The following is a 22,697-nucleotide window of genomic DNA, read 5'->3' on the forward strand; positions in this document are numbered from 1 at the left end:
GCTGGATGTTCAGGAACGACCAGTGAGGAGGAACTCACGTTAGTTCTGCGAGTTTGTGACCTGGGATAAACGACACACTTGTGTAAAGTGCAGCGTCAAGAGGAGCCGTTTACCGTCTCGAGGAAGGGGGAGAGCAGGATTAAAAGCGGAAACATCGTGTATTCCCCAAAAACACAGGTAAGTGATTCATCTGACCGACAGTTACGCAGTTCCTCGCGATAAAATGCTGCATTGTGATGACACGCGTTTAGTAAAGTTCAGCTCCAAACAGGTTGTGACATCATCATTGCGTACTCAAATAAGGGCTGCGCGCGTTGCTGCTTCATTGAGAAATGGGGATGATTAAAGTCAGGTGTGCGAGCAGGAGTTGACTGAGCAGGAAAGCGCAGTATGTATGTGTTGGCACGGGCATATTCAGCAATATTCTGTCGCTTTGTAATTGTGGAAGGGTCCTGTCAGGAGGGGACAGACACATGGTCAGTTTGGCATGACTATATTAGGAAAGTGACCGTGTCTGAAGACAGTGGGGGCCTCCTCACATGGGACAAACTGTTGTGTGGTTTAAAGAGACTGCATTCTGAACGGGGTTTAAAGGGATAGTTCACCCAAAATGAAAACTTGTTATTAGTTTACTCGTCCTCAGGCCTGGTAAAGGATAGATACGTTCAGTATTTCACCAGTAGGCTAAAACATCAGCGAATTTTGTTCTTAGCTGAAACTGGGGTCTTTGTAGATTCATAAATTGCTTGTCTATCAGCACTTTGAGACTCAAAAAAAACATATGAGCAATTCCATGCAAATGTCAAGCTTGACATAAAAAAAAAATCAAGTTTTCACCAAAATAGACAAACCGTTTCTACATTTGTGTAAGCAAGTATTTTACAGTACATTTTAAAATACTCGTAAATGTCTTTGTCAGTGTTTAAAACTATTATATTTAATTTACCAAAATCACACAAGTGGCAATTTCACATCTGTCACATCCATAACGGAAAAGTGTCACATCCATAACAACACTTTTTCCTTATAAATGCAAGAATGCCAAATAAAATAACATTTATAATTGCATTTATAAACTGGTTGTGCAGTTTAATTGACAGATTTTCTACAAAGTATGTTGTATACTGTAAACTCGCAGACTTGTTTGTCACATCCATAACGCATGTTTATTTTCCTCATATAAAATATAAAACATGTTTACAGATTGATATTTTTTTTGGTCAGTCGTTCTGGAAAATATTAACAGACGTGTCAATATATGTGAATTTATGTTTTGAGTTTTTACTGCAAATGTCACATCCATAACGCTGGAATTGCTCATATACAGGCAAAACTAAGTTTATTAGCCTACCTGTTCCTCTTCACGATGTCTTAAAAGTAAAATCACGAGTCAGCGTATATAACTGAACAATATTCACTTTATTTATCTACAATATTTAAGAATATTTACTTTTTCTTTCTTGTGTCACGGTTGCTTTCTGACTGGAATTAATAATGTCGTAAATGTTCAGTTTCTTGGGAATATTTTAACTTTATAAAGTCTCAGTATATCATCAGGAGCAAAATGGACAAAACTTTTTTGTGTTTTTTAAAGAAATAACACTAGAGTTGAAGCTAAAACCCTTCTTCAGTGTTCTACCGAAGTATAACAAAAATAACCCACTGTACATCTTGGATGTGGAGTAAATGAATAGCAAAATTACATTTAGAGTTGTGTAAATTATGCACAATTGAATTGGTACTGTTGTTTCATCTTACATTATTACTAGAATGGGTTACAACACTTGTAGAGTGTTTTTGTTAACTATATAAATTTTGATAAGCAAATATGCTGCATTATTATGAGAATTATCAATATCTACAAGTTGAATTCAAACAGGGGTGTAAAGAGTACTGAAAAATCATGGTTAAGTAAAAGCACCATTACTTGCCCGGAAATGCAGTGCAGGTAGAGTGAAAGTATCTGTTGTAGATATTTCTCAAAGTATGAGGGCATTTGGTGATTTCAGTCCTCATACAGTAAACATTCATCTTCTCATCAGTAGCTATGTTTCCATCCAAAAATGCAAATAAACTTTATGCGCAAAACTGGATTATTGCATAAAAGTTGTGCGAATGAAGCATCGTTTCCATCCAACGAGTCAAAGCGAACAAAATCGTCACTTCCTGATATACTGGCGCCAAATATCAACAGTAAAAACTGCATTTGCTGCAGTAGGAGAAGCTGCATCAATCTTTTCTAAATGAACGCGCCTCAGAAGACAATCCTGACAAGCAGTGAGCGCGCAGTGGCGTTTGAAGGTGTCAGACGCGGAGCACAGGCGCTCTTGAATCTGGAGGTCATTAATAATATAATAACATTAATACTGAAATGGTAAGGCGTTTTATAATGACCAAAACAACATTTCCGATGTTTTGTAATGTGCTCAGCCTGACGTTTTATCCATTCACGCACATTTTAAGCATCACATGATCTCTTTTAACAAAATCACATGACCTTTTTTAATGCGCATACTGGAGTTTGTGCGGTAAAAGTGTTTCCAAAAGTGTTTATGCGCATTTTTTCTTATCGAATAAAAAGTTTATCCTACCCAGTTAGACGCATAAGTTTTTTATGAATTTTCAAAATTTATGCGCATCATGGTGTTTCCATCAACAGGTTTTCTTATGCGCATTTGCAAAATGCGCATAAAATAGGTGGATGGAAACAAAATGACATGCAGTCTCTAAAATCTCTTGATCATTGCATGTAAAGATTTTAGACATCTTGCACACTTTTGTGTCGGCTTAGTCCCTTTATTAATCCGAAGTCGCCACAGCAGAATGAACCGCCAACTTATCCAGCAAGTTTTTACGCAGCGGCTGCCTTTCCAGCCGCAACCCATCTCTGGGAAATGTCCACACACACACTCATACACTACGGACAATTTAGCCTACCCACATCACCTGTACCGCATGTCTTTGGACTGTGGGGGAAACCGGAGCACCCGGAGGAAACCCACGCAGGGAGAACATGCAAACTCCACACAGAAACGCCAACTTATCCGAGGTTCGAACCAGCGACCTTCTTGCTGTGAGGCGACAGCACTACCTACTGCGCCACTGCCTCGCCATCTCAAAATATGTAATGTGTAATTTAAATTTGTAGCAGAATATTTTAATGTAATCTTAATATGCAGCTGTGTTTTAAAACAGTAAATAGCAGTTGAGAGGAATCAGAATTATAAAAAATAACATCTTACTGGCATTAATAAGCAATTAAAAATGTACAGTTGGTTAATGTTACAGATACAGATATAGATTATTACAATCAGTTGCAATATGTATTCATAATATAAAGTTACAACTACTCATTCATTCTCTCAAAATTGGACTTTCAATATAGCGCATCCACCGTGGTGCTGTGTGTGTCGGTGTGTGTTGCTTGTTGTAGTTGTCTGTAGCGTCCAGCTGGGTGTTTTTTGAGAGGCATATTTAATTGCTATACATTTTACATCCTTCCTTGGCCCAATATGTTCATGCCATGTGTATAGACCATTTTAAGGAATGTAAACAATAACAATTTTGTTGAGACCTTTGTTTTTCCATTTCTACAACTTCCAAGAATACACCCCCCCCCCCACATATTACAACTAATGTTATGATAGCTGTTTTAACAAGTTATGATTGAATTGCCTCATGTTACAGTTCTGAAATAGTTTGATAACAAGCAGGAAATGTTCATGGGCCAATGGTATGACCACAGTGAAATGGTCTATAGAAGAAATGCTGATATGATATATGAAACACAATCGGTAGCTGGCAAATATATCAGGTGGATATGTTTGTAAATCTGACTTTTGACTGAGTCAGTTTCTCACCAGCCACAAACCTCACTGCATGTCACTGTGGTGTAGTATATATTGCATATTGTGTCAGAAAAGTAATAAAAACATCTCTGAAATGTATGCAATGATAGTCTACATGACTATTACTTTAATTTTATAAGAAATGCCATTAGTTAATACCTAACTATAGACTGTAAATCCAGATTAATGTCTCATCAACAACGCGTCTCTTTTATATTACATCTATAACATCTGTTTTATTCTATACCATATTTTATGCTTTACTATACTACAGTATACAAAACTTTGTTTCTTTGAAAAAGTACGCTTCATTTACATTGTTGAAAATCATGATCTAAATGACAAAAGACAAGTTAATACGACCAATGTGATAGTAATTAATGAGCAATTATTACTATGTCCAAAACGTTTTTTTACCAATTTGTTTGTTTGCACATTTAAAAACAACAGATGTTGACCAAAGTGCTTTACAAAGACCAACATACCAAATATATCTGTCTGTCTGTTTGTCTGTCTGTCTGTCTATCTATCTATCTATCTATCTATCTATCTATCTATCTATCTATCTATCTATCTATCTATCTATCTATCTATCTATCTATCTATCTATCTATCTATCTATCTACTTACCTACCTATCATCTATCTATCTATCTATCTATCTATCTATCTATCTATCTATCTATCTATCTATCTATCTATCTATCTATCTATCTATCTATCTATCTATCTATCTATCTATCTATCTATCTATCTATCTATCTACCTATCATCTATCTATCTATCTATCTATCTATCTATCTATCTATCTATCTATCTATCTATCTATCTATCTATCTATCTATCTACTTACCTACCTATCATCTATCTATCTATCTATCTATCTATCTATCTATCTATCTATCTATCTATCTATCTATCTATCTATCTATCTATCTATCTATCTATCTATCTATCTATCTATCTATCTATCTATCTATCTATCTATCTATCTATCTATCTATCTATCTATCTATCTATCTATCCATCCATCCATCCTTCTATCTATCTACTTACATACCTACCTATCTACCTATCTATCTATCTATCTATCTATCTATCTATCTATCTATCTATCTATCTATCTATCTATCTATCTATCTATCTATCTATCCATCTATCCATCTATCCATCTATCCATCTATCCATCTATCCATCCATCCATCCATCCATCCATCCATCCATCCATCCAGCCATCCATCCATCCATCCATCCATCCATCCATCCATCCATCCATCCCCACACACACACACACACAGTTAAAGTCAGAATTATTAGCCCCCTGATTATTATTTTTTTCCTTATTTCTGTTTAATGGAGAGAAGTTTTTTTTTTAACACTTTTCTAAGCATAATAGTTTTAATAACTCATTTCTAAGACGCTTCTATACAGCTTAAAGTGACATTTAAAGGCTTAATTAGGTTAACTAGGCAGATTAGGGCAATTATGCAAGTCATTGTATAACGATGGTTTACGTAGACTATACAAGAAAATAAAGCTTAAAGGGGCTGATAATTTTGACCTTAAAGTGGTTTATAAAAAAATCAAAACTGCTTTTATTCTATCTGAAATAAAACAAATAAGACTTTCACCAAAAAAAAAAAAAAATGTTATAGGACATACTGTGAAAATTTCCTTGCTCTGTTAAACATCATTTAGGAAATATGTAAAAAAGAAAAAAAAATCAAAGGGGGGCTAATAATTGTGACTTCAACTGTATAAGTAAAATAAGTAGAACAGATTAAAATTAATTAATAACAATCAAAAAGCAAGAGACAGAAGGGGATTTTTTAAATGAGACCTAAAACCACCAATCTATTAAAATACCAATGATTGTGTTCATATCTGACCAAAATTGAATATATTAATTCATTTTATTTTCCATAATTTTTCATGTCTGAATATTTTCTCTTTTTTTTCTGTTTGACAGCCATGAGTCGCAGCATTGTGCGCCAGAGTAAGTTCCGGCATGTTTTTGGGCAGGCAGTGAAGGCAGATCAAGCTTACGATGACATCCGGGTTTCCAAAGTGACATGGGACAGCTCTTTCTGCGCGGTCAACCCAAAGTTTCTGGCAGTTATAGTGGAGTCTAGTGGAGGAGGAGCCTTTCTGGTGATGCCTCTCTCGAAGGTAAGAGACATGAAGAGAGAGACGCTCAAACACGAGAGCAGGGCACAACCTAATGTTCTGTTTATTGGAATCCACTTTCTGACTACACTTAGCCTTTCCCCAAAATGAATGTTACGCTCTAATACAAACAGGTGGTTTTGTGTCTTAATTACAGTGTATATGTTTTCAGTATTTACCTAAAAAAGGAGTGAAATATGACAACATACGCCATTGGGCTTGTTTTACAGGGATAGTTTACCTAAAAAATGAACATTTATTCACTGCTTATTCTCATGTGACTCTTTTCTTAAAGGAGATATTTTGAAGTTGAAAGTTAAAGGGTCACGAAACACCAAAACACATTTTTTGAGCTGTTGACAGTCATATATGTGTCCCACACTGCTAAAAACACTATTAGGACACCTATATTTCACTAAAAAGTGTAAATTGGTTGTTTTTGCGTTATTTCAAGCAAATTCGTACTTCCTGTTTGAAACGAATTTTTGAAGCTGCGTCACGGTCATGACATAATAGCGTGTATTCCAGCGTGCAGACTGGGCGTCTGTGCCAGAGTGAGTCTTATTACGTCTTACAGTGTGATGCATTAATGCATGAGTAAGGCTTGGTTCAAACCAATCAGCGCGCTCTACTGTGCAACTTCATTAATATTCATTTGTGTCACCGTGTTTACACCACAAAGACGCCACGTTGTGTTGGCAAAACAAGCGTGAAGTTTTGCTTTTATAGTTTGCTGCCGTTAAGTTTCGTTTTCATTTTCTCTCTGTGAGAGCTTATCTGGATCACGTCTGGATTAACAGTGTACGCGACGCTCGACAACAATAACTTACGTGTCTAAGGAGGATTATTGTTTACCTGAGAGCTGTTCTCATCTGCAAACGCTGAAATCTGGATTTGCTTGTAGTCTTCTCTTCATAAAGACGCGGCTCTAGTTGCTGGTGATTGTCCTTTCTCTACAGATTTGGTAAGTGAGCGACCAGTGCTCTTTGTTTATTCAGTTTGTTCGTATCGAATTAAGTTAACTATTGCACTGAGTGCAGAAATGTTAGCACCACAACCAAACTGTAACCTCGTGTAGGGTTTTCTGACACTACCTGCCGTGTGCATCTAAGTTTCCGGGAAATGCGGAGTTTTTTTTCTCTCATTAGCCGTGCGGTATCAAACATTGCATGAAAAATACACGCTTAGAGCAGTTCCTCGAATCAAATATCTCGTTTGTCGCGAGGGGCATGAATGAATTCCCTGAATGAAAGAGCCAAACTGCAGTTAAAGTCCAACATTTAATAATTTGGCAAATAATTCGACTACAGATGTCCATGTAGGTTAAACACTTCTCCTGTCTGTGTGGTTGTGTATTTTGACTCTGAAACTCGCGTGTGCACAAATAGACACTCCCATACCATCCCACTTTAGTTCCTCCGACACTCCCCCCTAAACAGAGCTGGACACGCCCACTTTTCTGACTTTTTCCAAAGAAGAGGTGTGAAAACACCCTGCTGAAACGAGGGGGTTTCATGGCCCTTTAAAAACCTGTAACCATTGGCTTCCATTGTAGGACAAACAAATACAGATCAGTGGTTACAGGCTTCCAACATTCTGCAAAATGTCTTATTTGGAGCTTTACAGATAAAAGAAACTCATAATAGTTTGAAACAAGTAAACGGTGAGTAAGTGATGACATAATTTTCATTTTTGGAGGAGCTATTATCAGATCTAATGAAGAAAATATAGGAGTTTCTCAAGAGTGAAAATTACGAACTTTTTTTTTTTATAATTTTTTTTAACAAATAAAACAAACCTCATTTTGTAATTTGACAATAAACACTGCCTCTTGGGCCTCAAGATTGGTGGCCCTGATCGCAACATACAGTTGTATAGTGTAGGTCAGGGGTTCCCAAACTTTTCAGCCAGCGACCCCCAAAAAAACAGTGACTTGTGACCCCCAATGTCCTCTGAGGTGGTTATAAATGAATATAATCTTATAATATATAAGTCTATTCCAGATCTATTCATCTTTTAATTTTGAAGAACGCCACTCGGAGACTATCCTCCAAGGTCAGCTGTGGCCTGTATTTATATTTAATGTACATGACTGCCATAAAAGATGTCAAAAAGTTTAACCTGGTGCCATAAAATCAGTATGCTTTGTCTTTAATATAAGGTAATCACCCCAGGGGGGAGTTAAAAACTACTATTATTATTAACTGCTATTAGTAACTGGTATTTTTTCTTCTGTAAGTTATGAATAAAATATGGTAATTTTAATAGTGGGCGAAGCAGTTTCGGAGTAGGTAGTGCTGTCGACTCACAGCAAGTGGTTCGAGCCTTGGCTCAGTTGGCATTTCTGTGTGGAGTTTGCATGTTCTCCCTGCGTTCGCGTGGGTTTCCCCCGAGTGCTCCGGTTTCCCCCACAGTCCAAAGACATGCGGTACACTGCAAAAATGCTTTTCTTAGATTTTTTTTGTCTAGTTTTGAGTCCAAATATCTAAAAATTCTTAAATCAAGAAGCATTTTCTGGACAAGCAAAACACATTGTCTTGTTTTAAGATATAATATGCCAAAATTAAGTGAGTTTTTCCTTAAAAAACAAGCAAAATAATCTGCCAATGGGGTGAGCAAAATAATCTTGTTTTTGACATAAGATTATTTTGCTCACCCCATTGGCAGATTATTTTGCTTGTTTTAAGGAAAAACTCACTTAATTTTGGCATATTATATCTTAAAACAAGACAATGTGTTTTGCTTGTCCAGAAAATGCTTCTTGATTTAAGAATTTTTAGATATTTGGACTCAAAACTAGACATAAAAAATCGAAGTAAGAAAAGCATTTTTTGCAGTGTACAGGTGAATTGGGTAGGCTAAATTGTCCGTAGTGAATGAGTGTGTGTGTGAATGTGTGTGTGGATGTTTCCCAGTGGTGGTTTGTAGCTGGAAGGGCATCCGCTGCGTAAAAACTTGCTGGATAAGTTGGCGGTTCATTCCGCTTTGGTGACCCCGGATTAATAAAGGGACAAACCAACAAGAAAATGAATGAATTTATGAATTTAAATAGTTTAATAGAATGAATTAGCTCTTTGGAAATCACCACACAATTGTCTCGCGACCCACCGGGGGGTTCCCATCCCCACTCTGGAAATCACTGGGGTAGGTGAAGCAATATGGTAAAATAGATAAAGAAACGGCGTGATAGTGTAGTCCTAGTGATAGCAGATCTCATTGTAATGCGGTGTAACTGTGTTAGAGAAGCATTAAACTACAGTCTGACCTGCTAAACAACAGACTAGAGATTACATAGCAGATTTGGCTCAGAAATGTTGGCCTGACTTGCTCTTTGCTATTTTTAAATAAGTGTTCAATGATATCTTTTAGAATTTTGGGGGGGAAAACTCAATCTAATGCTAGTAAACACTGCCGTGTTTACAGTGCAGCTGTAATACATTGTCATGTTACAATAATGCAGTTCTGATTGCAGTGGACTTTACACATGATATGTCTATTATTTAATCTTTATGGATCTGTATTTGTGGGTATATTTGTTGAAGAGCCTCAGCCGAGCTCATGTTAAATCCACCATCCCCCACGGGGCTTCATTACACCCTCACTGAGGCAGCGTTTGAAGCCCATGGAAACAGAGCACACAACCTGCATATGTTGTCTGAAAGCACCTCAGTGACATACACCGCAGCTGAGTTTAGAGATGATAAGTAAGCGTTTCTGAGATGATATAATCCCCATCATCCATTGCTATCTCCTCTTATCTTTTTCCCTTCAGCAGCTTGCATTGCAGTGAAATCGTTACACTATGATGATCATACATTTTTTCAGTGTGCAGCATCCACCTGGATGATGCAACGGCAGTCATTTTGCGCACAAACACTCCAGCTGATTGGTGGAGAGGAGAGAGTGATGAAGGCAATTATGATATCTGAAGGTTAGGAGGCCATGATGGACAGAAGCCAGTGGGCAAATTTGGCCAGGATGCCAGGGTGAAATCCTTACTATTTTTCGATTGACATCCTGGGATTTTTAATGACCACAGAGAGTTGGGACCTCGGTGTAACGACTCATCCAAAAGACAGTGCTCAATGAGCAGTATAGAGTCTCCGTCACTATACTGGGGCATTAGGACCCACACAGACTGCAGGTTGGGCGCCCCCTGCTTGCCTCACTAACACCACTTCCGGCAGCAGCCTAGCTTTCCCATGTGGTCCAGGTACTGACCGGGTGCAGCCTTGCTTAGCTTCAGTGGGCGACCATGAGAGTTGCAGAGAGCTAGCTGCCGGCTAATTGTTATTATTGCTATCACATTTATGTGGAGTATTTTCATTTCAGTATTTAAAGAGATGCTTTTTTAATTATTTCTAGAATTTATTAATTATTTTTAATTTAATGTATACAGTTTTTACCCCCCCCCCCCCCTAAATTTCTGTGTATCGTCTGGAACCTCCTTGTGGCTCCCTGGGGTTCAAATAGGGAGTCAAATAGGTCAACCAAAACACATTTTACATGACTTTAAGGTGTTTCTAATGAAATTGCAACCTTTGTCAGACAAGACAAAGTCAAACACAGCATATCGATCCGCAGCAGTGCATCTCATCACTGCGTGCTATCTGTGAGTTGGTCTGGATTCTCTAAGGGTCCATCGGTTAATGCCCTTTAAGTGTGGCTCCTCTGCCGAGTCACGAGCATTTATCAGCAGGCCTGGATAGACACGCTATAAATATCCAGCTCTCCATCTCCCCTGTGCTCAGTCTCAGGCAGGCCAAAAGAAAAACTCCCTTTTTAACGCCTCATCACAGGGTTATAAATACACGCCAGGAGGAGCAGCCGAACACAGAGCCAACACGTGCAAAAAAACGGCTCTACGCGAACAACAAAATAACAGCAAAGTTACATCACAATCCTTAGAGAGCAACTATTAATTGATTAATTTCCAAACTCTGACATGAAACTGCAAAACAAACAGTAGAGCAGTGTTTTGGTTGTGTTAGAGGTTAACTCAACCTAAAGAGATCAAACTGAACATTGATGATCCATTTTGTTTGGTCATGTTCGAGTAGCACTAAACATGAATTCATATTTATAGAGGATAATGCTTTTTAAACTATGAATAAATTCAAGGATACATTTTATTAACACAATTGAATAGATGTCATTTATGAAGCTCTCTCTTATGAGCTTTTGTTTCTGAAAAAAGCAACCCAAGCTCATTCTGAAAACGTAGTCCCGCGGACGTTTCTGGAGACAGCGAAATACGTCCCGGGAGTTACGTATGGCTGCATTTAATTTTTTTAAGCGAACGCTACGGGGCGGTGTGACGCCGTTTCTTTTCCCGCTTGCCGGCTGACCGCTTACCTCCGTGTGGAGGGCTTTCCCGCTGCAGTCAGTTTGTTCGGTCAGCTCATCGTGTGCGTTGGCGGACTTCAGATGCAGAGAGGAGTTGACAAAGGCGTCCGGGTTCAAGTCCGGGGAAGAGCGGTTCCAGAAATCATGTAAGACAAAAACAGAATCCCCAAAAAAAATAACAAATAGTTCATAACAAAGTGAGAACGTGGTGAAAACCCGAAAAGGAGGGTTTTTCTTTTTTTAGATGGCTTTTCTAAATTGTTGCTCGGGTTTAGCGAAGTGAGCGGGTCAATCGTTAAAACTGGTTGGGTTCAGGGAAGGAGGAGGGTGGGTCAGCCGATTGGCTGGTCGCGCAGTCAATCATTCGGTCTGTCAGACAGCGGCCTCTGGTGGGTTGACGCGAGAACAGCGCGGGCGCGAACGGCACTCGCGAGAGACGTTCGAGATTTAAAAAAGCGCACACAGCGGCCTCTCGTGGATTCGCGAAAAAAGAAAAACTGCACAAATACATACCTCCCGGGACGTATTTTGCGGTCTCCAGAAACGTCCGCTGGACTACGTTTTCAGAATGAGCCTGGGTTGGAAAATAGGTGAGAAAATTGATTGAGCTGGAGAATTAGGCCACATGATATCACCTTCTGGGTGTTATTAATTTAATATCTCGTTTTAAATAGGGGGAGATTATGTGGTCACATTGGTGGCAAGTCAAATGTGATTCAGCCAGTGGTGGAAAGAGTACTGAAAAATCATACTTGGGTAAAAGTACCATTACTTGCCTAAACATGTAGTGTGCGTAAAAGTATCTGTTGTCAATATTACTCAAAGTATGAGTAAAAAGTAGACCTTTAGTACTCGAGTAGTGAAAAATGAGTTATACACTGTTAAAAGCTGATGCGTTTACATGTGATTTGTGGATGTGTGCAAACGTAACATTCTGTAGTGCATTTAGTTATTGCCCAGCAGGCACACAAGGTCATAAGACATTAATAATAGGTTTGATTTAGGTTGTGATGTCAGGTGACCAAAATTTAATGTTAAGCCAGCGTCTAATGACAATGTTATTTTGACGTTGATATTTGGTTGATTTTAGGTTGTGTTAAAAAGTTACTAAAATCCAGCATCAAGCCAACATATAAACCAACAAATACTGACATTAATTCATCAGGTATGGCAACCAAAATCCAACATCTGATAGACGTCATAGTGGTAACGTCCACACAACATCAAGCTGTACCATCATTATTAGACATAGATATTTGATTTATTTTAGGTTGGACTGTGGACACTGATGTCGGCCTGACATTAACTTCTGACATCAACCCGATTTTCATTTCCAAACAAAATGCAACATCCCCACAACTTTAGAGTACAACATCAATCAGGCGTCATGTTGATGCCTTGCGCCTGCTGGGTGTTTAGGGCCATTTTGGTCATCACACAGTAAACATCCGTCATCTTCTCATCAGTGTCATGCATCTAAAAAGTCTCTGGGTCAATGTGTGTAAAAACTTTTGGACATCTACTTGAACACTTTTAATGCTTCCAAACAGTTTGCCTCAATTATAAATCGCACATGTCTTGAGGTAGTTCATTAGGATGCAATTTCTTAAGTTGGACAGGAATCACAGGACTGATTTTTCTGATCCCCATAGACAGGAAAAAATAAAGTAGTGACTGCAGGCTTAGGAAAAGTAGTGGAGTAAAAGTACCAATACAGCACTAAAAATTAGGGGTGTCAAAATTAATTGTTTCTTCGGTGCACCACGATGAAGACACGGAAAATTCGGTATCGGTTCAGTAATAATCATAACCGGTAATTTTGTACTGACGTCATTTATCACCTATGCGCTCTGTCGCGAGGGAGGTGAGCGCGAGTATTTACAACACTCAGCCAACTCAGGGCCGGCCCGTGGCATAGGCACCATAGGCAAATGCTAAGGGCGCTGTGCATCCAGGGGGGCGCCAGAAATGAGCGCGGTTCAGTTGGTTATGTTTTCAATATTCCTGACACACATTCAGTTATAGACGGCAATAACTCAAAAACCTCTTACCCTAAAAAGATCTAAAGTGTGTTTCCTACAAAAAGACAAAGCTGGTTATGTTTCACAGCTGTCTTTCTCTTTTTTTGCTCGACATTACGAGCACTGCTCCGTTTAAGCCCTCGCAATATGTGTTTAGCCGGGAGAGCTCGCGCTGAGAGGAGCTCTCAGTAAGGGACCGTCGGAAAAGTGCTTTGTTTTTTTTTCGTTTTCTGCTCCGCTCTGCGCAAGCTCTCCCTGTTGCGAGGGTTTAAGTGTGTGTGTGTGTGTGTGCGTGTGTGTGTGTGTGTTTGTTTGTTGCTGTCTATGTTTGTGTATGTGTTTGAATGAGAGACAGTGTGGTGCTGTGTGTTTATACAGACAGCATGTTATAGTCTCCCCCCTAAAATATAACACTGTATATGGAAAGCATCGTCAATGCACCGTGATGCACCGAGATATTGAATTGAACTGAATCGAAGGCATGACAATCGTAACCGAACCGAACCGTGAGACCAGTATAGGTTCACACCTCTACTAAAAATGTACTCAAGGGAAAGTAAAAGTACACATTTTTAAAAACTACTTAGTAAATTACAATTCCTAAGAAAAGCTACTCAATTACAGTAGTTTGAGTATTTGTTATTAGTTACTTTACACCACTGGATTCAGCTAAATATTTTAGGATTACAACATTTATACATACATTACCGTTCAAACTGGGTAAGTAATTTATTTATTTATTTATGAAATGTATTTATGGAATTATTTTTTTTAACAGCACGGAATACAATATGCCAACTATTTTGTTAGTAAATCCTCTTCGTTTGAGCTTATCTGCATTGATGGATCCTGTGAAATTGTATCAGTTTACACAAAAATATTATGCCAAAAAACATTTTGTTTGAACCTTTTTATTTTAAGCCCTGAAGACCTTCCATACTTCACTAATACTCCTTTGTACACATATAAAATTGCATCATTGTAAAAAAAAAACGTAAAACATACACAGTGATGTAGTGATGTCTGAGAAGACTAATGATGTGCTGTAAATGCAGATGTGCTGAAGTCATTGAAAGCATGGGTCTCTACTTGTTCGAATCACTTTTTTTTGCGCTACAAATGTTGCTGTTGTCTGATTTTGTACATTTAAAGATTAAATGATTAGCCCTCCTGTGATTTTTTTTTTCTTTTCTTTTTTAAATAATACCCAATTGATGTTTAACAGAGTCAGTAATATTTCACAGTATTTTTTCTGTAGAAAGTATTATGTGTATAATTTAAGCTAGAAAAATCAGTTTAATGTCTAGTCAAATATTATTTACTGTCATCATGGCAAAGATAAAATAAAACAGTTATGAGATATGAGTTATTAAAACTATCATGTTTAGAAATGGTGTTGAAAAATATTCAAATAATATTATTGTAAAAAGCACTCTGAAAATTTGGACCCAATTTTTGCGGCATTTTGGTTTTCATAATATCTCTTTATTATCCCCAATACACTCCAATCCTCTGTTTTACCCTTCTATCTTGGACCGTGCTTATACCTCATGGAGAGATCTTGGATTGGCTTCTTTTGGTGATCTTTACATTGACGTTGTTTTTGCCTCTTTTGGTCAGTTGGCATCCCAATTTAATGTCCCTAAATCCAATTTTTTCAGATACTTACGAATTCGAGATTTTGTGCGCAAAAAATTTGTTAACTTTCCAAATGCACCGCCTACTTCAGATCTACACACAATACTGGGCATAGATCCCTGTGCTAAAGGTTCAATTTCTAAATTATTTAATATAACTGTTAATCTTCAATTTTCTTCTGATAATTTACGGACAACCTAGTCTCAAGACATGGGAATTGACATTACTGAGGAGACATGGAAAGCGGTCTTGAACAGGGTTAACTCTTCCTCAATCTGTGCACGTCACAGGCTAATACAATGCAAGGTAGTGCATAGAGCTCATTGGTCCAAGAGCAGGCTAGCTCGCATCAATCCGTCTATAGACCCTGAGTGCGACAGGTGTCATCTACTTTATTCCATATGTTTTGGCCCTGTCCTTCCCTGCTTTTTTTTGGAGACAAATATTTCTCTCGCTATCAGCTATTACCACTGTTGATATCCCACCACGTCCAATTATTGGTTTATTTGGGGTTCTTCCGCCCGACCACACTTTACCCTCTTATTTTGTAGACTTTGTAGCCTTCTTAACTCTTCTGGCTAGGCGATTAATTCTTCTGAACTGAAAGAGCTCTCACCCTCCTTCTCACACTTGTTGGATAAGAAATGTTCTTTATTTTATGAAATTACAAAAAATTATGTACTCTCTTCACCGAACTAGCACTATTTTTGTTAAATTGTGGAAATCCCTTCGCAAATATGTCCAAACTCTTCAGCTTGACCCTGCTCCTTCTGATTGAGTCCCCACCCGCTAATGCCCAGCTTTTACGGGAAACTATTTCTGGTCAACACATTGTAGACTTGTATTTTCTGTATATAAGATTGCACTAGTGTTGTTGTTTTTTTACTTATTTATCTATTTATTTTTATTATTGAATTTTTATTATTATTTATTTATTTTTATTATTATTATTTGCTCAAATACTCTTTAGTGTATTTGCTTATTGTTACATGTTTATGTCTTTGTAAATTTTTGTAAGGTTTTACAATGTATAAATAAAACATAAAAAAAGGGGAAAAAAGAAAAAAAAAAGAAGTGGTGTTGAAAAAATCTCTTCGTTAAACAGAAAATGTGGAATAAAATAAACAGGGGGCTAATAGTTCAGGATTTTCTTCAGAAGTGTTTTCTAAAAAAGAAATGGTTTTGGATGAATGACCGAGGTTATTTTGAAAGACACTTGCACCTGGATGTTATATTAGGCACAGCCAAAATTCCTTCAGATTGTAAATGTTAAAGATTATTTCTGAAACTATTACATGTTCATTAATCGTACTTTAATTCTGATCCCCGCTGTTTGTGTTTCTTAATACGTATGTATTAAGGGTGTCACGATCCTCCTCCAAATTCTTGATTCAATTACATTTTCGATTCTAAAGGCACGATTCGATTCGATTTTCGATTATGAATAATTAATTAATTAATGACCAATTAATTATTTGTAGCCTACCGTTTAAACTACCTGACCTGCATGGTCTTTGTTTTACCCATAAACAAATCATACAGTAAATTATGCAGTCCTCTGACTGCCTGGACCTGCTGTCTCGAGCGCATGGCTGTGTGTGCGTATGTGTCTGTGTGGTCACGTGATGTGCATTTTCAGAAGTAGTGAGGAAGGAGGGCTGCTCAGAAATGCCACACGCCACTGTGGATGTCAAATCGTTGTCGTTCTAAAATGCCATTTAAAAACAAAGACAGTGTAAACAGGGCCTGAGTGTGTACTTTTCGCGAGCGGATTTGCAACGGGGGGGACGGAGGATCGCGATGCCGGTGTTGTCTATCGGATGAACCGTACGTAATACGTACATAGCAGAGCTTGCAGAACTGTGTTTTTTTGTCGACAACACGAACGTTGTCAACATTACTCACTGGAAATCCAAAATGCTTACACACCGGCGACTTCATTGAAAGAGGAAAGGGTTTAAGTTCTGTCGACGGGTCTCCTGCTTCTGCAGTTTAACAAGCACTTCAACAAGCCTGTTATTTTCCTGCTTGGCAAGCCAAGCTGACGTGACATGGGGGCGTGGCAGCATCGACGATTCTATTTTTTGATTCGATAATCGAAATTGAGCATAAATTTCAATCGAATGAAATCGTGACACCCCTAGTATGTATTCCTCATTAACTTTGTCGTTTGTTCTTCTGTTATAGATGGGTAGAGTTGACAAAAACTACCCTCTAGTGGTTGGACACTCGGGGCCTGTTCTGGACATCGACTGGTGTCCTCACAATGACAACATCCTGGCCAGCTGCTCTGAAGACACCACTGCCATGGTAATCATCATGACAGACACGCATAAACATCTCCAGCGCCTGCCAGCCACTAGCCTTGCATTCATAAACATGTTATAGTTGCCCTTTTTTCAGCCGAGTGAAGCACGTCTCCATATATACCTACTCACTCTGGGGGGAAAGATCACAGTGACTGACAATAGTGTTAATATGAGGGGGTGATGACTGGAGTTAACGGTGGGACAGGAGCTGGTATTTATAAACACATGTTAGAAAGGCACTCTTGGCCAGAAACCTGTTCACAAATAAGCCAGTGGTAATGACAGACGGGGAAAGATGCACTGAGGTGTCTGTAGGGATGAGTCGTTTAATTTCAGCACACACCAGGGCACGTGAATGTCCTCATCCAAAACTTATTTGGCACAAGATTTTTTAATTTAAATATCCAAAAACCAACAGTGTTGTATATTTTACTAACTTATAAACCAACATTATCCCAAGAATCAAAGAAGATACAAATCAGAAGCAGTTTAAGTGAATAACTTGTACTGAGTCCAGTGTTGTTATGCTAATTATACACCCTCAATTACTGGTTTGGTTTAATAGAAAACAGGGTAGCATCAAAAGTGCTTTAATATGTTGGGTGTGTTGGTAGCCTGCAGAAGAACAGCAAGCTCCTCTGTTTTCATGTCACATCGAACTTGTCTCTCATTACCATTTGCTTCAGAGATCGTGTCTCGTTTTGCTTCGACAGCTTTTAAGCTTAGGTCTCATTCAAACCGAACGCGTCTTTGCTTCTAAAAATGTGGGACGCAACGCTTGAGAATGGAAAAGTGCAGCATAAAGCATGAGCTTATCCTGACACAGCCACTGGGTGCCTGTAAACAGAAACTTGCACTATGCACTTGCTTTCCCCACCTTTGAGTTCTTCTGATTGGAACTGACAGTGATGAGCAGTGCTGCATGTGAAAGTTGAAGTTCGCTTAGGGTGCTTTCACACCTGCCTTATTTAGTTCGATTGAATCGCACTAGAGTTCGTTTTACATTTACATTGGGTCATTTAGCAGATGCTTTTATCCAAAGCGACTTAGAAATGAGGACAAGGAAGCAATTTACACAACTATAAGAGCAACAATGAATAAGTGCTGTAGGCAAGTTTCAGGTGTGTAAGGACAGTGTAAGGTAATTAGTAATTTATTTATTTATTTTTTGTAGTTAGTGGAGGAGTCAGAGAGGGAATTGCATATTAGTAAGGAAAGTGGAGACTAAATAGTTGAGTTTTTAGTTGTTTCTTGAAAACAGCGAGTGACTCTGCTGTCCTGATACAGTTAGGGAGTTGTTGTAAAAAAAAAATAAATGAATGAGTAAAAAGAGAGAGAACCCAGTCCAGGAGACTCGAAACAAGCAGAATTCCTTTATTGAGACGTGTTGGTTAATCTGCAGTCATACAGCGTCTTTAAGATGTCCAATGTGTCTGCAAGATCCTACTAGAGGTCCGCAGTCTGCAAGTTCTTTCACAAGTCTCACACAAGTCTGCAAATAGTCTGAATTAAGACAAAGATTTCATGGCTATATTGTGTTCTTAGGAGGAGGGGATATGGCTAAACAAAGCATGCAAATTAAGGGTTGTGGTCGGCAGGGTAAACTGCTTCTCAGGTCTAATCTCATCATGTTCTGGAGACAGAAACCGCCTGACCATTTGATCGAAAAGAGAAAACAATAGACACCCCATGCTGTGAAACTGACAATTTGCATTACATTGGCTTAGCCTGTTATCAGAAAGACAAAAGGTTAATGTCCTTCCTAGCTGGGATGTTAATGAAATTATATAATTAAAAACCAGAGAATATAACTTTTCAGTTATACGTAGATTATTTTTCATTTGGAATTAGTTGATAGAAATTTATATTTCCACAGAGTTCATTCCACCAACTGGGCAGATTGAGCACGAGCGTTCGGGAAAGTGATTTCTTCCCTCTTTGGGATGGAACCACGAGGCGACGTTCATTTACAGAACGCAAGTTTCTGGAGGGCACATAGATCTGCAGAAGAGAGAGCAGATAAGAAGGAGCAAAGCCAGAATTCGCTTTGTAAGCAAACATCAGAGCATTGAATTTGATGCCAGCAGCAACTGGCAGCCAGTGCAAACGAATGAGTAGCGGAGTGACATGTGCTCTTTTAGGTTCATTAAAGACCACTCGTGCTGCTGCGTTCTGAAGCATCTGAATAGGTTTGATAGAGTTAGCTGGAAGCCCAGCTAGTAGAGAGTTGCAATTGTCCAGTTTGGAGAGAACAAGAGCTTGAACAAGGAGTTGAGCTGCATGTTCAGATAAGAAGGGTCGGATCTTTCTGATGTTATAGAGTGCGAATCTGCACGATCGAGCAGTTCTAGAAATGTGGTCAGAGAAGTTTAGTTAGTCATCAATCGTTACTCCAAGGCTTTTCACCGTTTTGGATGCAGTATAATGGTTGCCCCGTCCATCTGGATTGAAAAGTTGTGATGTAGAGTCGGGTTGGCAGAAACTTCAAGCATTTCTGTTTTCCCTTTTGGTGCGGTTCGTTTAAGCAGGTGAAAATGCAGCAATCGTACTCGAGTGTGCACCAAAAGTGGACCAAATAAGCGTACCGAGACCACCTCTTCAAGCACCCTGGAGCGGTTTGTTTGTTGAGAGAATATGATCCGAACTAAAACAGGTCCAACCGCAAAAAGTACTGCGCCTTTTGGACTAATTTAGCTGCCGTAGGCCGATGTGCTGTGCATTATGGGATATGGAGGAAAACTATTTGTTGACAGCGCTTTACCAACAGAGAGAGAGAGAGAGAGGGGAAAACATTACCTGATGGATCGTTGGTAATATTTCCGCAAGATGACCATGTCGCAATTTAGATAAATTAATTCACGCCTCCTCCCGAGATGACGAGCGATGCATTAAACACTGTTTTCCAGCCACGGCCGCGCTTCATTCACGAAATGTATAGTTTGTCTAAAGCAGGGATACAACCAGTCAGCGCAGTCGTCCCTTCATAGTAAAAAGGGACATTTTGTGTCTGCCGGCTTTGTTTTCTTGCGGGAGTTCACTGGCATTTTCCCACATGTGAATTCTGACCAATCAATAAGCAGTTTAGGAAATATGTTCAACAACATCTGGCCAATAAGAGATGTGGATTTTGTCAGATGACTGCATTTTGGTTCGTTTCAACTGGTTTGGACCAAAGCCAGCAGTGTGGTGTGAAAACGACCCAAAGACGGCAGAAGATGCAACAATGTATCATGTATTACCCTTGGTGCGGACCAAATGAAGCGAAGTATAGATGTGAAAGCACCCTTAAAGTGGTTCACGTGCATGCCACTTCAAAAAATGTGAGACACTAGCGTAATGGTCACAAATCCATCAAGTGTATGTTTGCATTGAAAAACAATAGAAAAATAGCACATTGGAAAGCAAAACTCTGCTTCATACTACCATGATAATAAGTTTTGAATACTTTAGCTCATGCATGAGTCCTCTAGAGTGCAATGAAGACCACAACTCCCATGATTCCCCACTCATTCTCAGATTACACCTTTGTTTGTTGTGAACATATGCCCTCTAGTGGCAAAAATAACATACTGTTTTATAAGCATACATTACATAGGATACTCAGTTACACAGTTGTTTTCGCCTTTGTAGTATTTCTTGTTTCTTCTTTTCTGTTCAGAATTGACCCCTTGTTAAAAGAAACAACTGATGAAGAAATAGTCAAGCTAAACATGCACAATGCAGATGATAAACTTTGCATATGTGCTTGTACTGTATACAGTTTTGAAATCTTTTACAAATTAACATGTCATCTTATGTTTGTATATGCATGTCATGCTACATATACACGCTACGGCCTCACAAATGCCAGAATAGTCTCGAATGCAGCAATTTTATTGGTTGTTGTTTTTCTTAAAAGGATAGTTCAACTAAAAACGACAGCTACTTATTAAATCTGCCAGTATGTATAAAAAGGTATGAACGCTATTTGATTACATTACATTACAAATGTGAATGGCATGCGCTGTATGCACTGCTGTTAGAGAAGGTTAACTGCAGCTGTCATCTGCTCTGGCATTGCTGCTGCGCTCGCCGAATACCAAAGCAACGCTCCCACAACATACTGTTTGCTAGGACAGGACAAGATTTGGCAGGCATCCGAGGATCCCAAAACATTTCAATACTGAGAAAATCACCTTTAAACTTTCTAAATGAACTTCTTGGTAATGCATATTACTAACCAAAATGTAGTTTTTATATGTTTGCAGTAGAAAATTGGCAAAAAATCTGATTATTATGAGTGATTACAATAGATCAAATCAGAAGCTGAGCTGAAAAGGCAAAGCTCTCGATTTACCAGTCAGTCTACGTTCCTACTCTCACCTATGGTCATGAGCTTTGGGTCATGACTGAAAGAACATCGGATACAAGCAGCCGAAATGAGCTTCCTTTGCAGGGTGGCAGGGCGCATCCTTATAGATAGTCTGTCAGCCGGAAGGAGCTCGGAGTAGAGTCGCTGCTCCTCCACATTGAGAGAAGTCAGCTGAGGTGGCTTGGGCATCTGTCTCGGATGCCTCCTGGACGCCTACCTTGGGAGGTGTTCCATGCATGTCCCACCGGAAGGAGACCACGGGAAGCCTTGGGGGCATTGGAATCACTTATATATCCTAATGACATCAACATAAACATCTTGGTACACCTAAACAACAAACTTTTCTCTGTGTTTATTGGGGCCTTGAGTTCCTCTAGTTATATAACCATCGCTCTAATGCAATCATGTTTACTCAGGTATGGCAGATCCCTGACCACACACCCTCTCGCCCTATCAGTGAGCCTATAGTGGTGCTGGAAGGTCACTCCAAACGAGTGGGAATCATCAAATGGCACCCCACTGCCCGCAACATACTCCTCACTGCAGGTGAAGTATTATCAGTGCGCATGACTGCCAACATCCTACACTGAACAAATGCTGCACATACACCACTGGTCTAAAGTTTGGGCACAGAAAGAGTTTCTAATATTTTTAAAAGAAGCCTCTGCTCATCGAATCTGCATTTATTTGATCAACAATACAGTACAAAGTGTAAAATGGAACCGTTTTCATACTGCATGTACAGTAGATTTAAATGTAATTGATTTCTTAGATTTTTGTTTTTTGTCTAGTGTCACACAGTCCTTCAGCAATCATTTTAATTAGATGATCTTCTCCTCAAGAAACATCTTTTATTATTACCAGTGTTGAAAATTGTTGAGCTACTTCATATTTTTGTGAAAACCAATACAGAAACGTTCTTTATTTGTATTCAGCAAGCATATGCACATTTCTTTCAAGAGTAAAAGTAAAGCCCATTGAATGTATTAACTATGAAGCAGGAAAAAATGCTTTCAACA

At 38.8% G+C, this 22,697-nt stretch overlaps 1 protein-coding gene across 3 annotated transcripts in view; it reads left to right on the top strand.

Annotated features, from left to right (window-relative positions):
* The window catches only part of coro6 (coronin 6), a 49,318-nt gene continuing 26,621 nt past the window's right edge, over positions 1-22,697 (top strand). For 2 of the 3 annotated variants that reach the window (NM_200396.1, XM_087299364.1), the window contains 4 exon segments: positions 325-388; positions 5,817-6,016; positions 17,206-17,328; positions 22,095-22,224. In NM_200396.1, the coding sequence (NP_956690.1) occupies positions 5,819-6,016; positions 17,206-17,328; positions 22,095-22,224 (451 nt within the window). In that variant the 5' untranslated portion in view covers positions 325-388; positions 5,817-5,818. 3 annotated transcript variants of the gene reach the window in all.

This window comes from Danio rerio, chromosome 21, assembly GCF_052040795.2.
Source record: "Danio rerio strain M-AB ecotype USA chromosome 21, GRCz13ab, whole genome shotgun sequence".
Taxonomy (NCBI): Eukaryota; Metazoa; Chordata; class Actinopteri; order Cypriniformes; family Danionidae; genus Danio; species Danio rerio.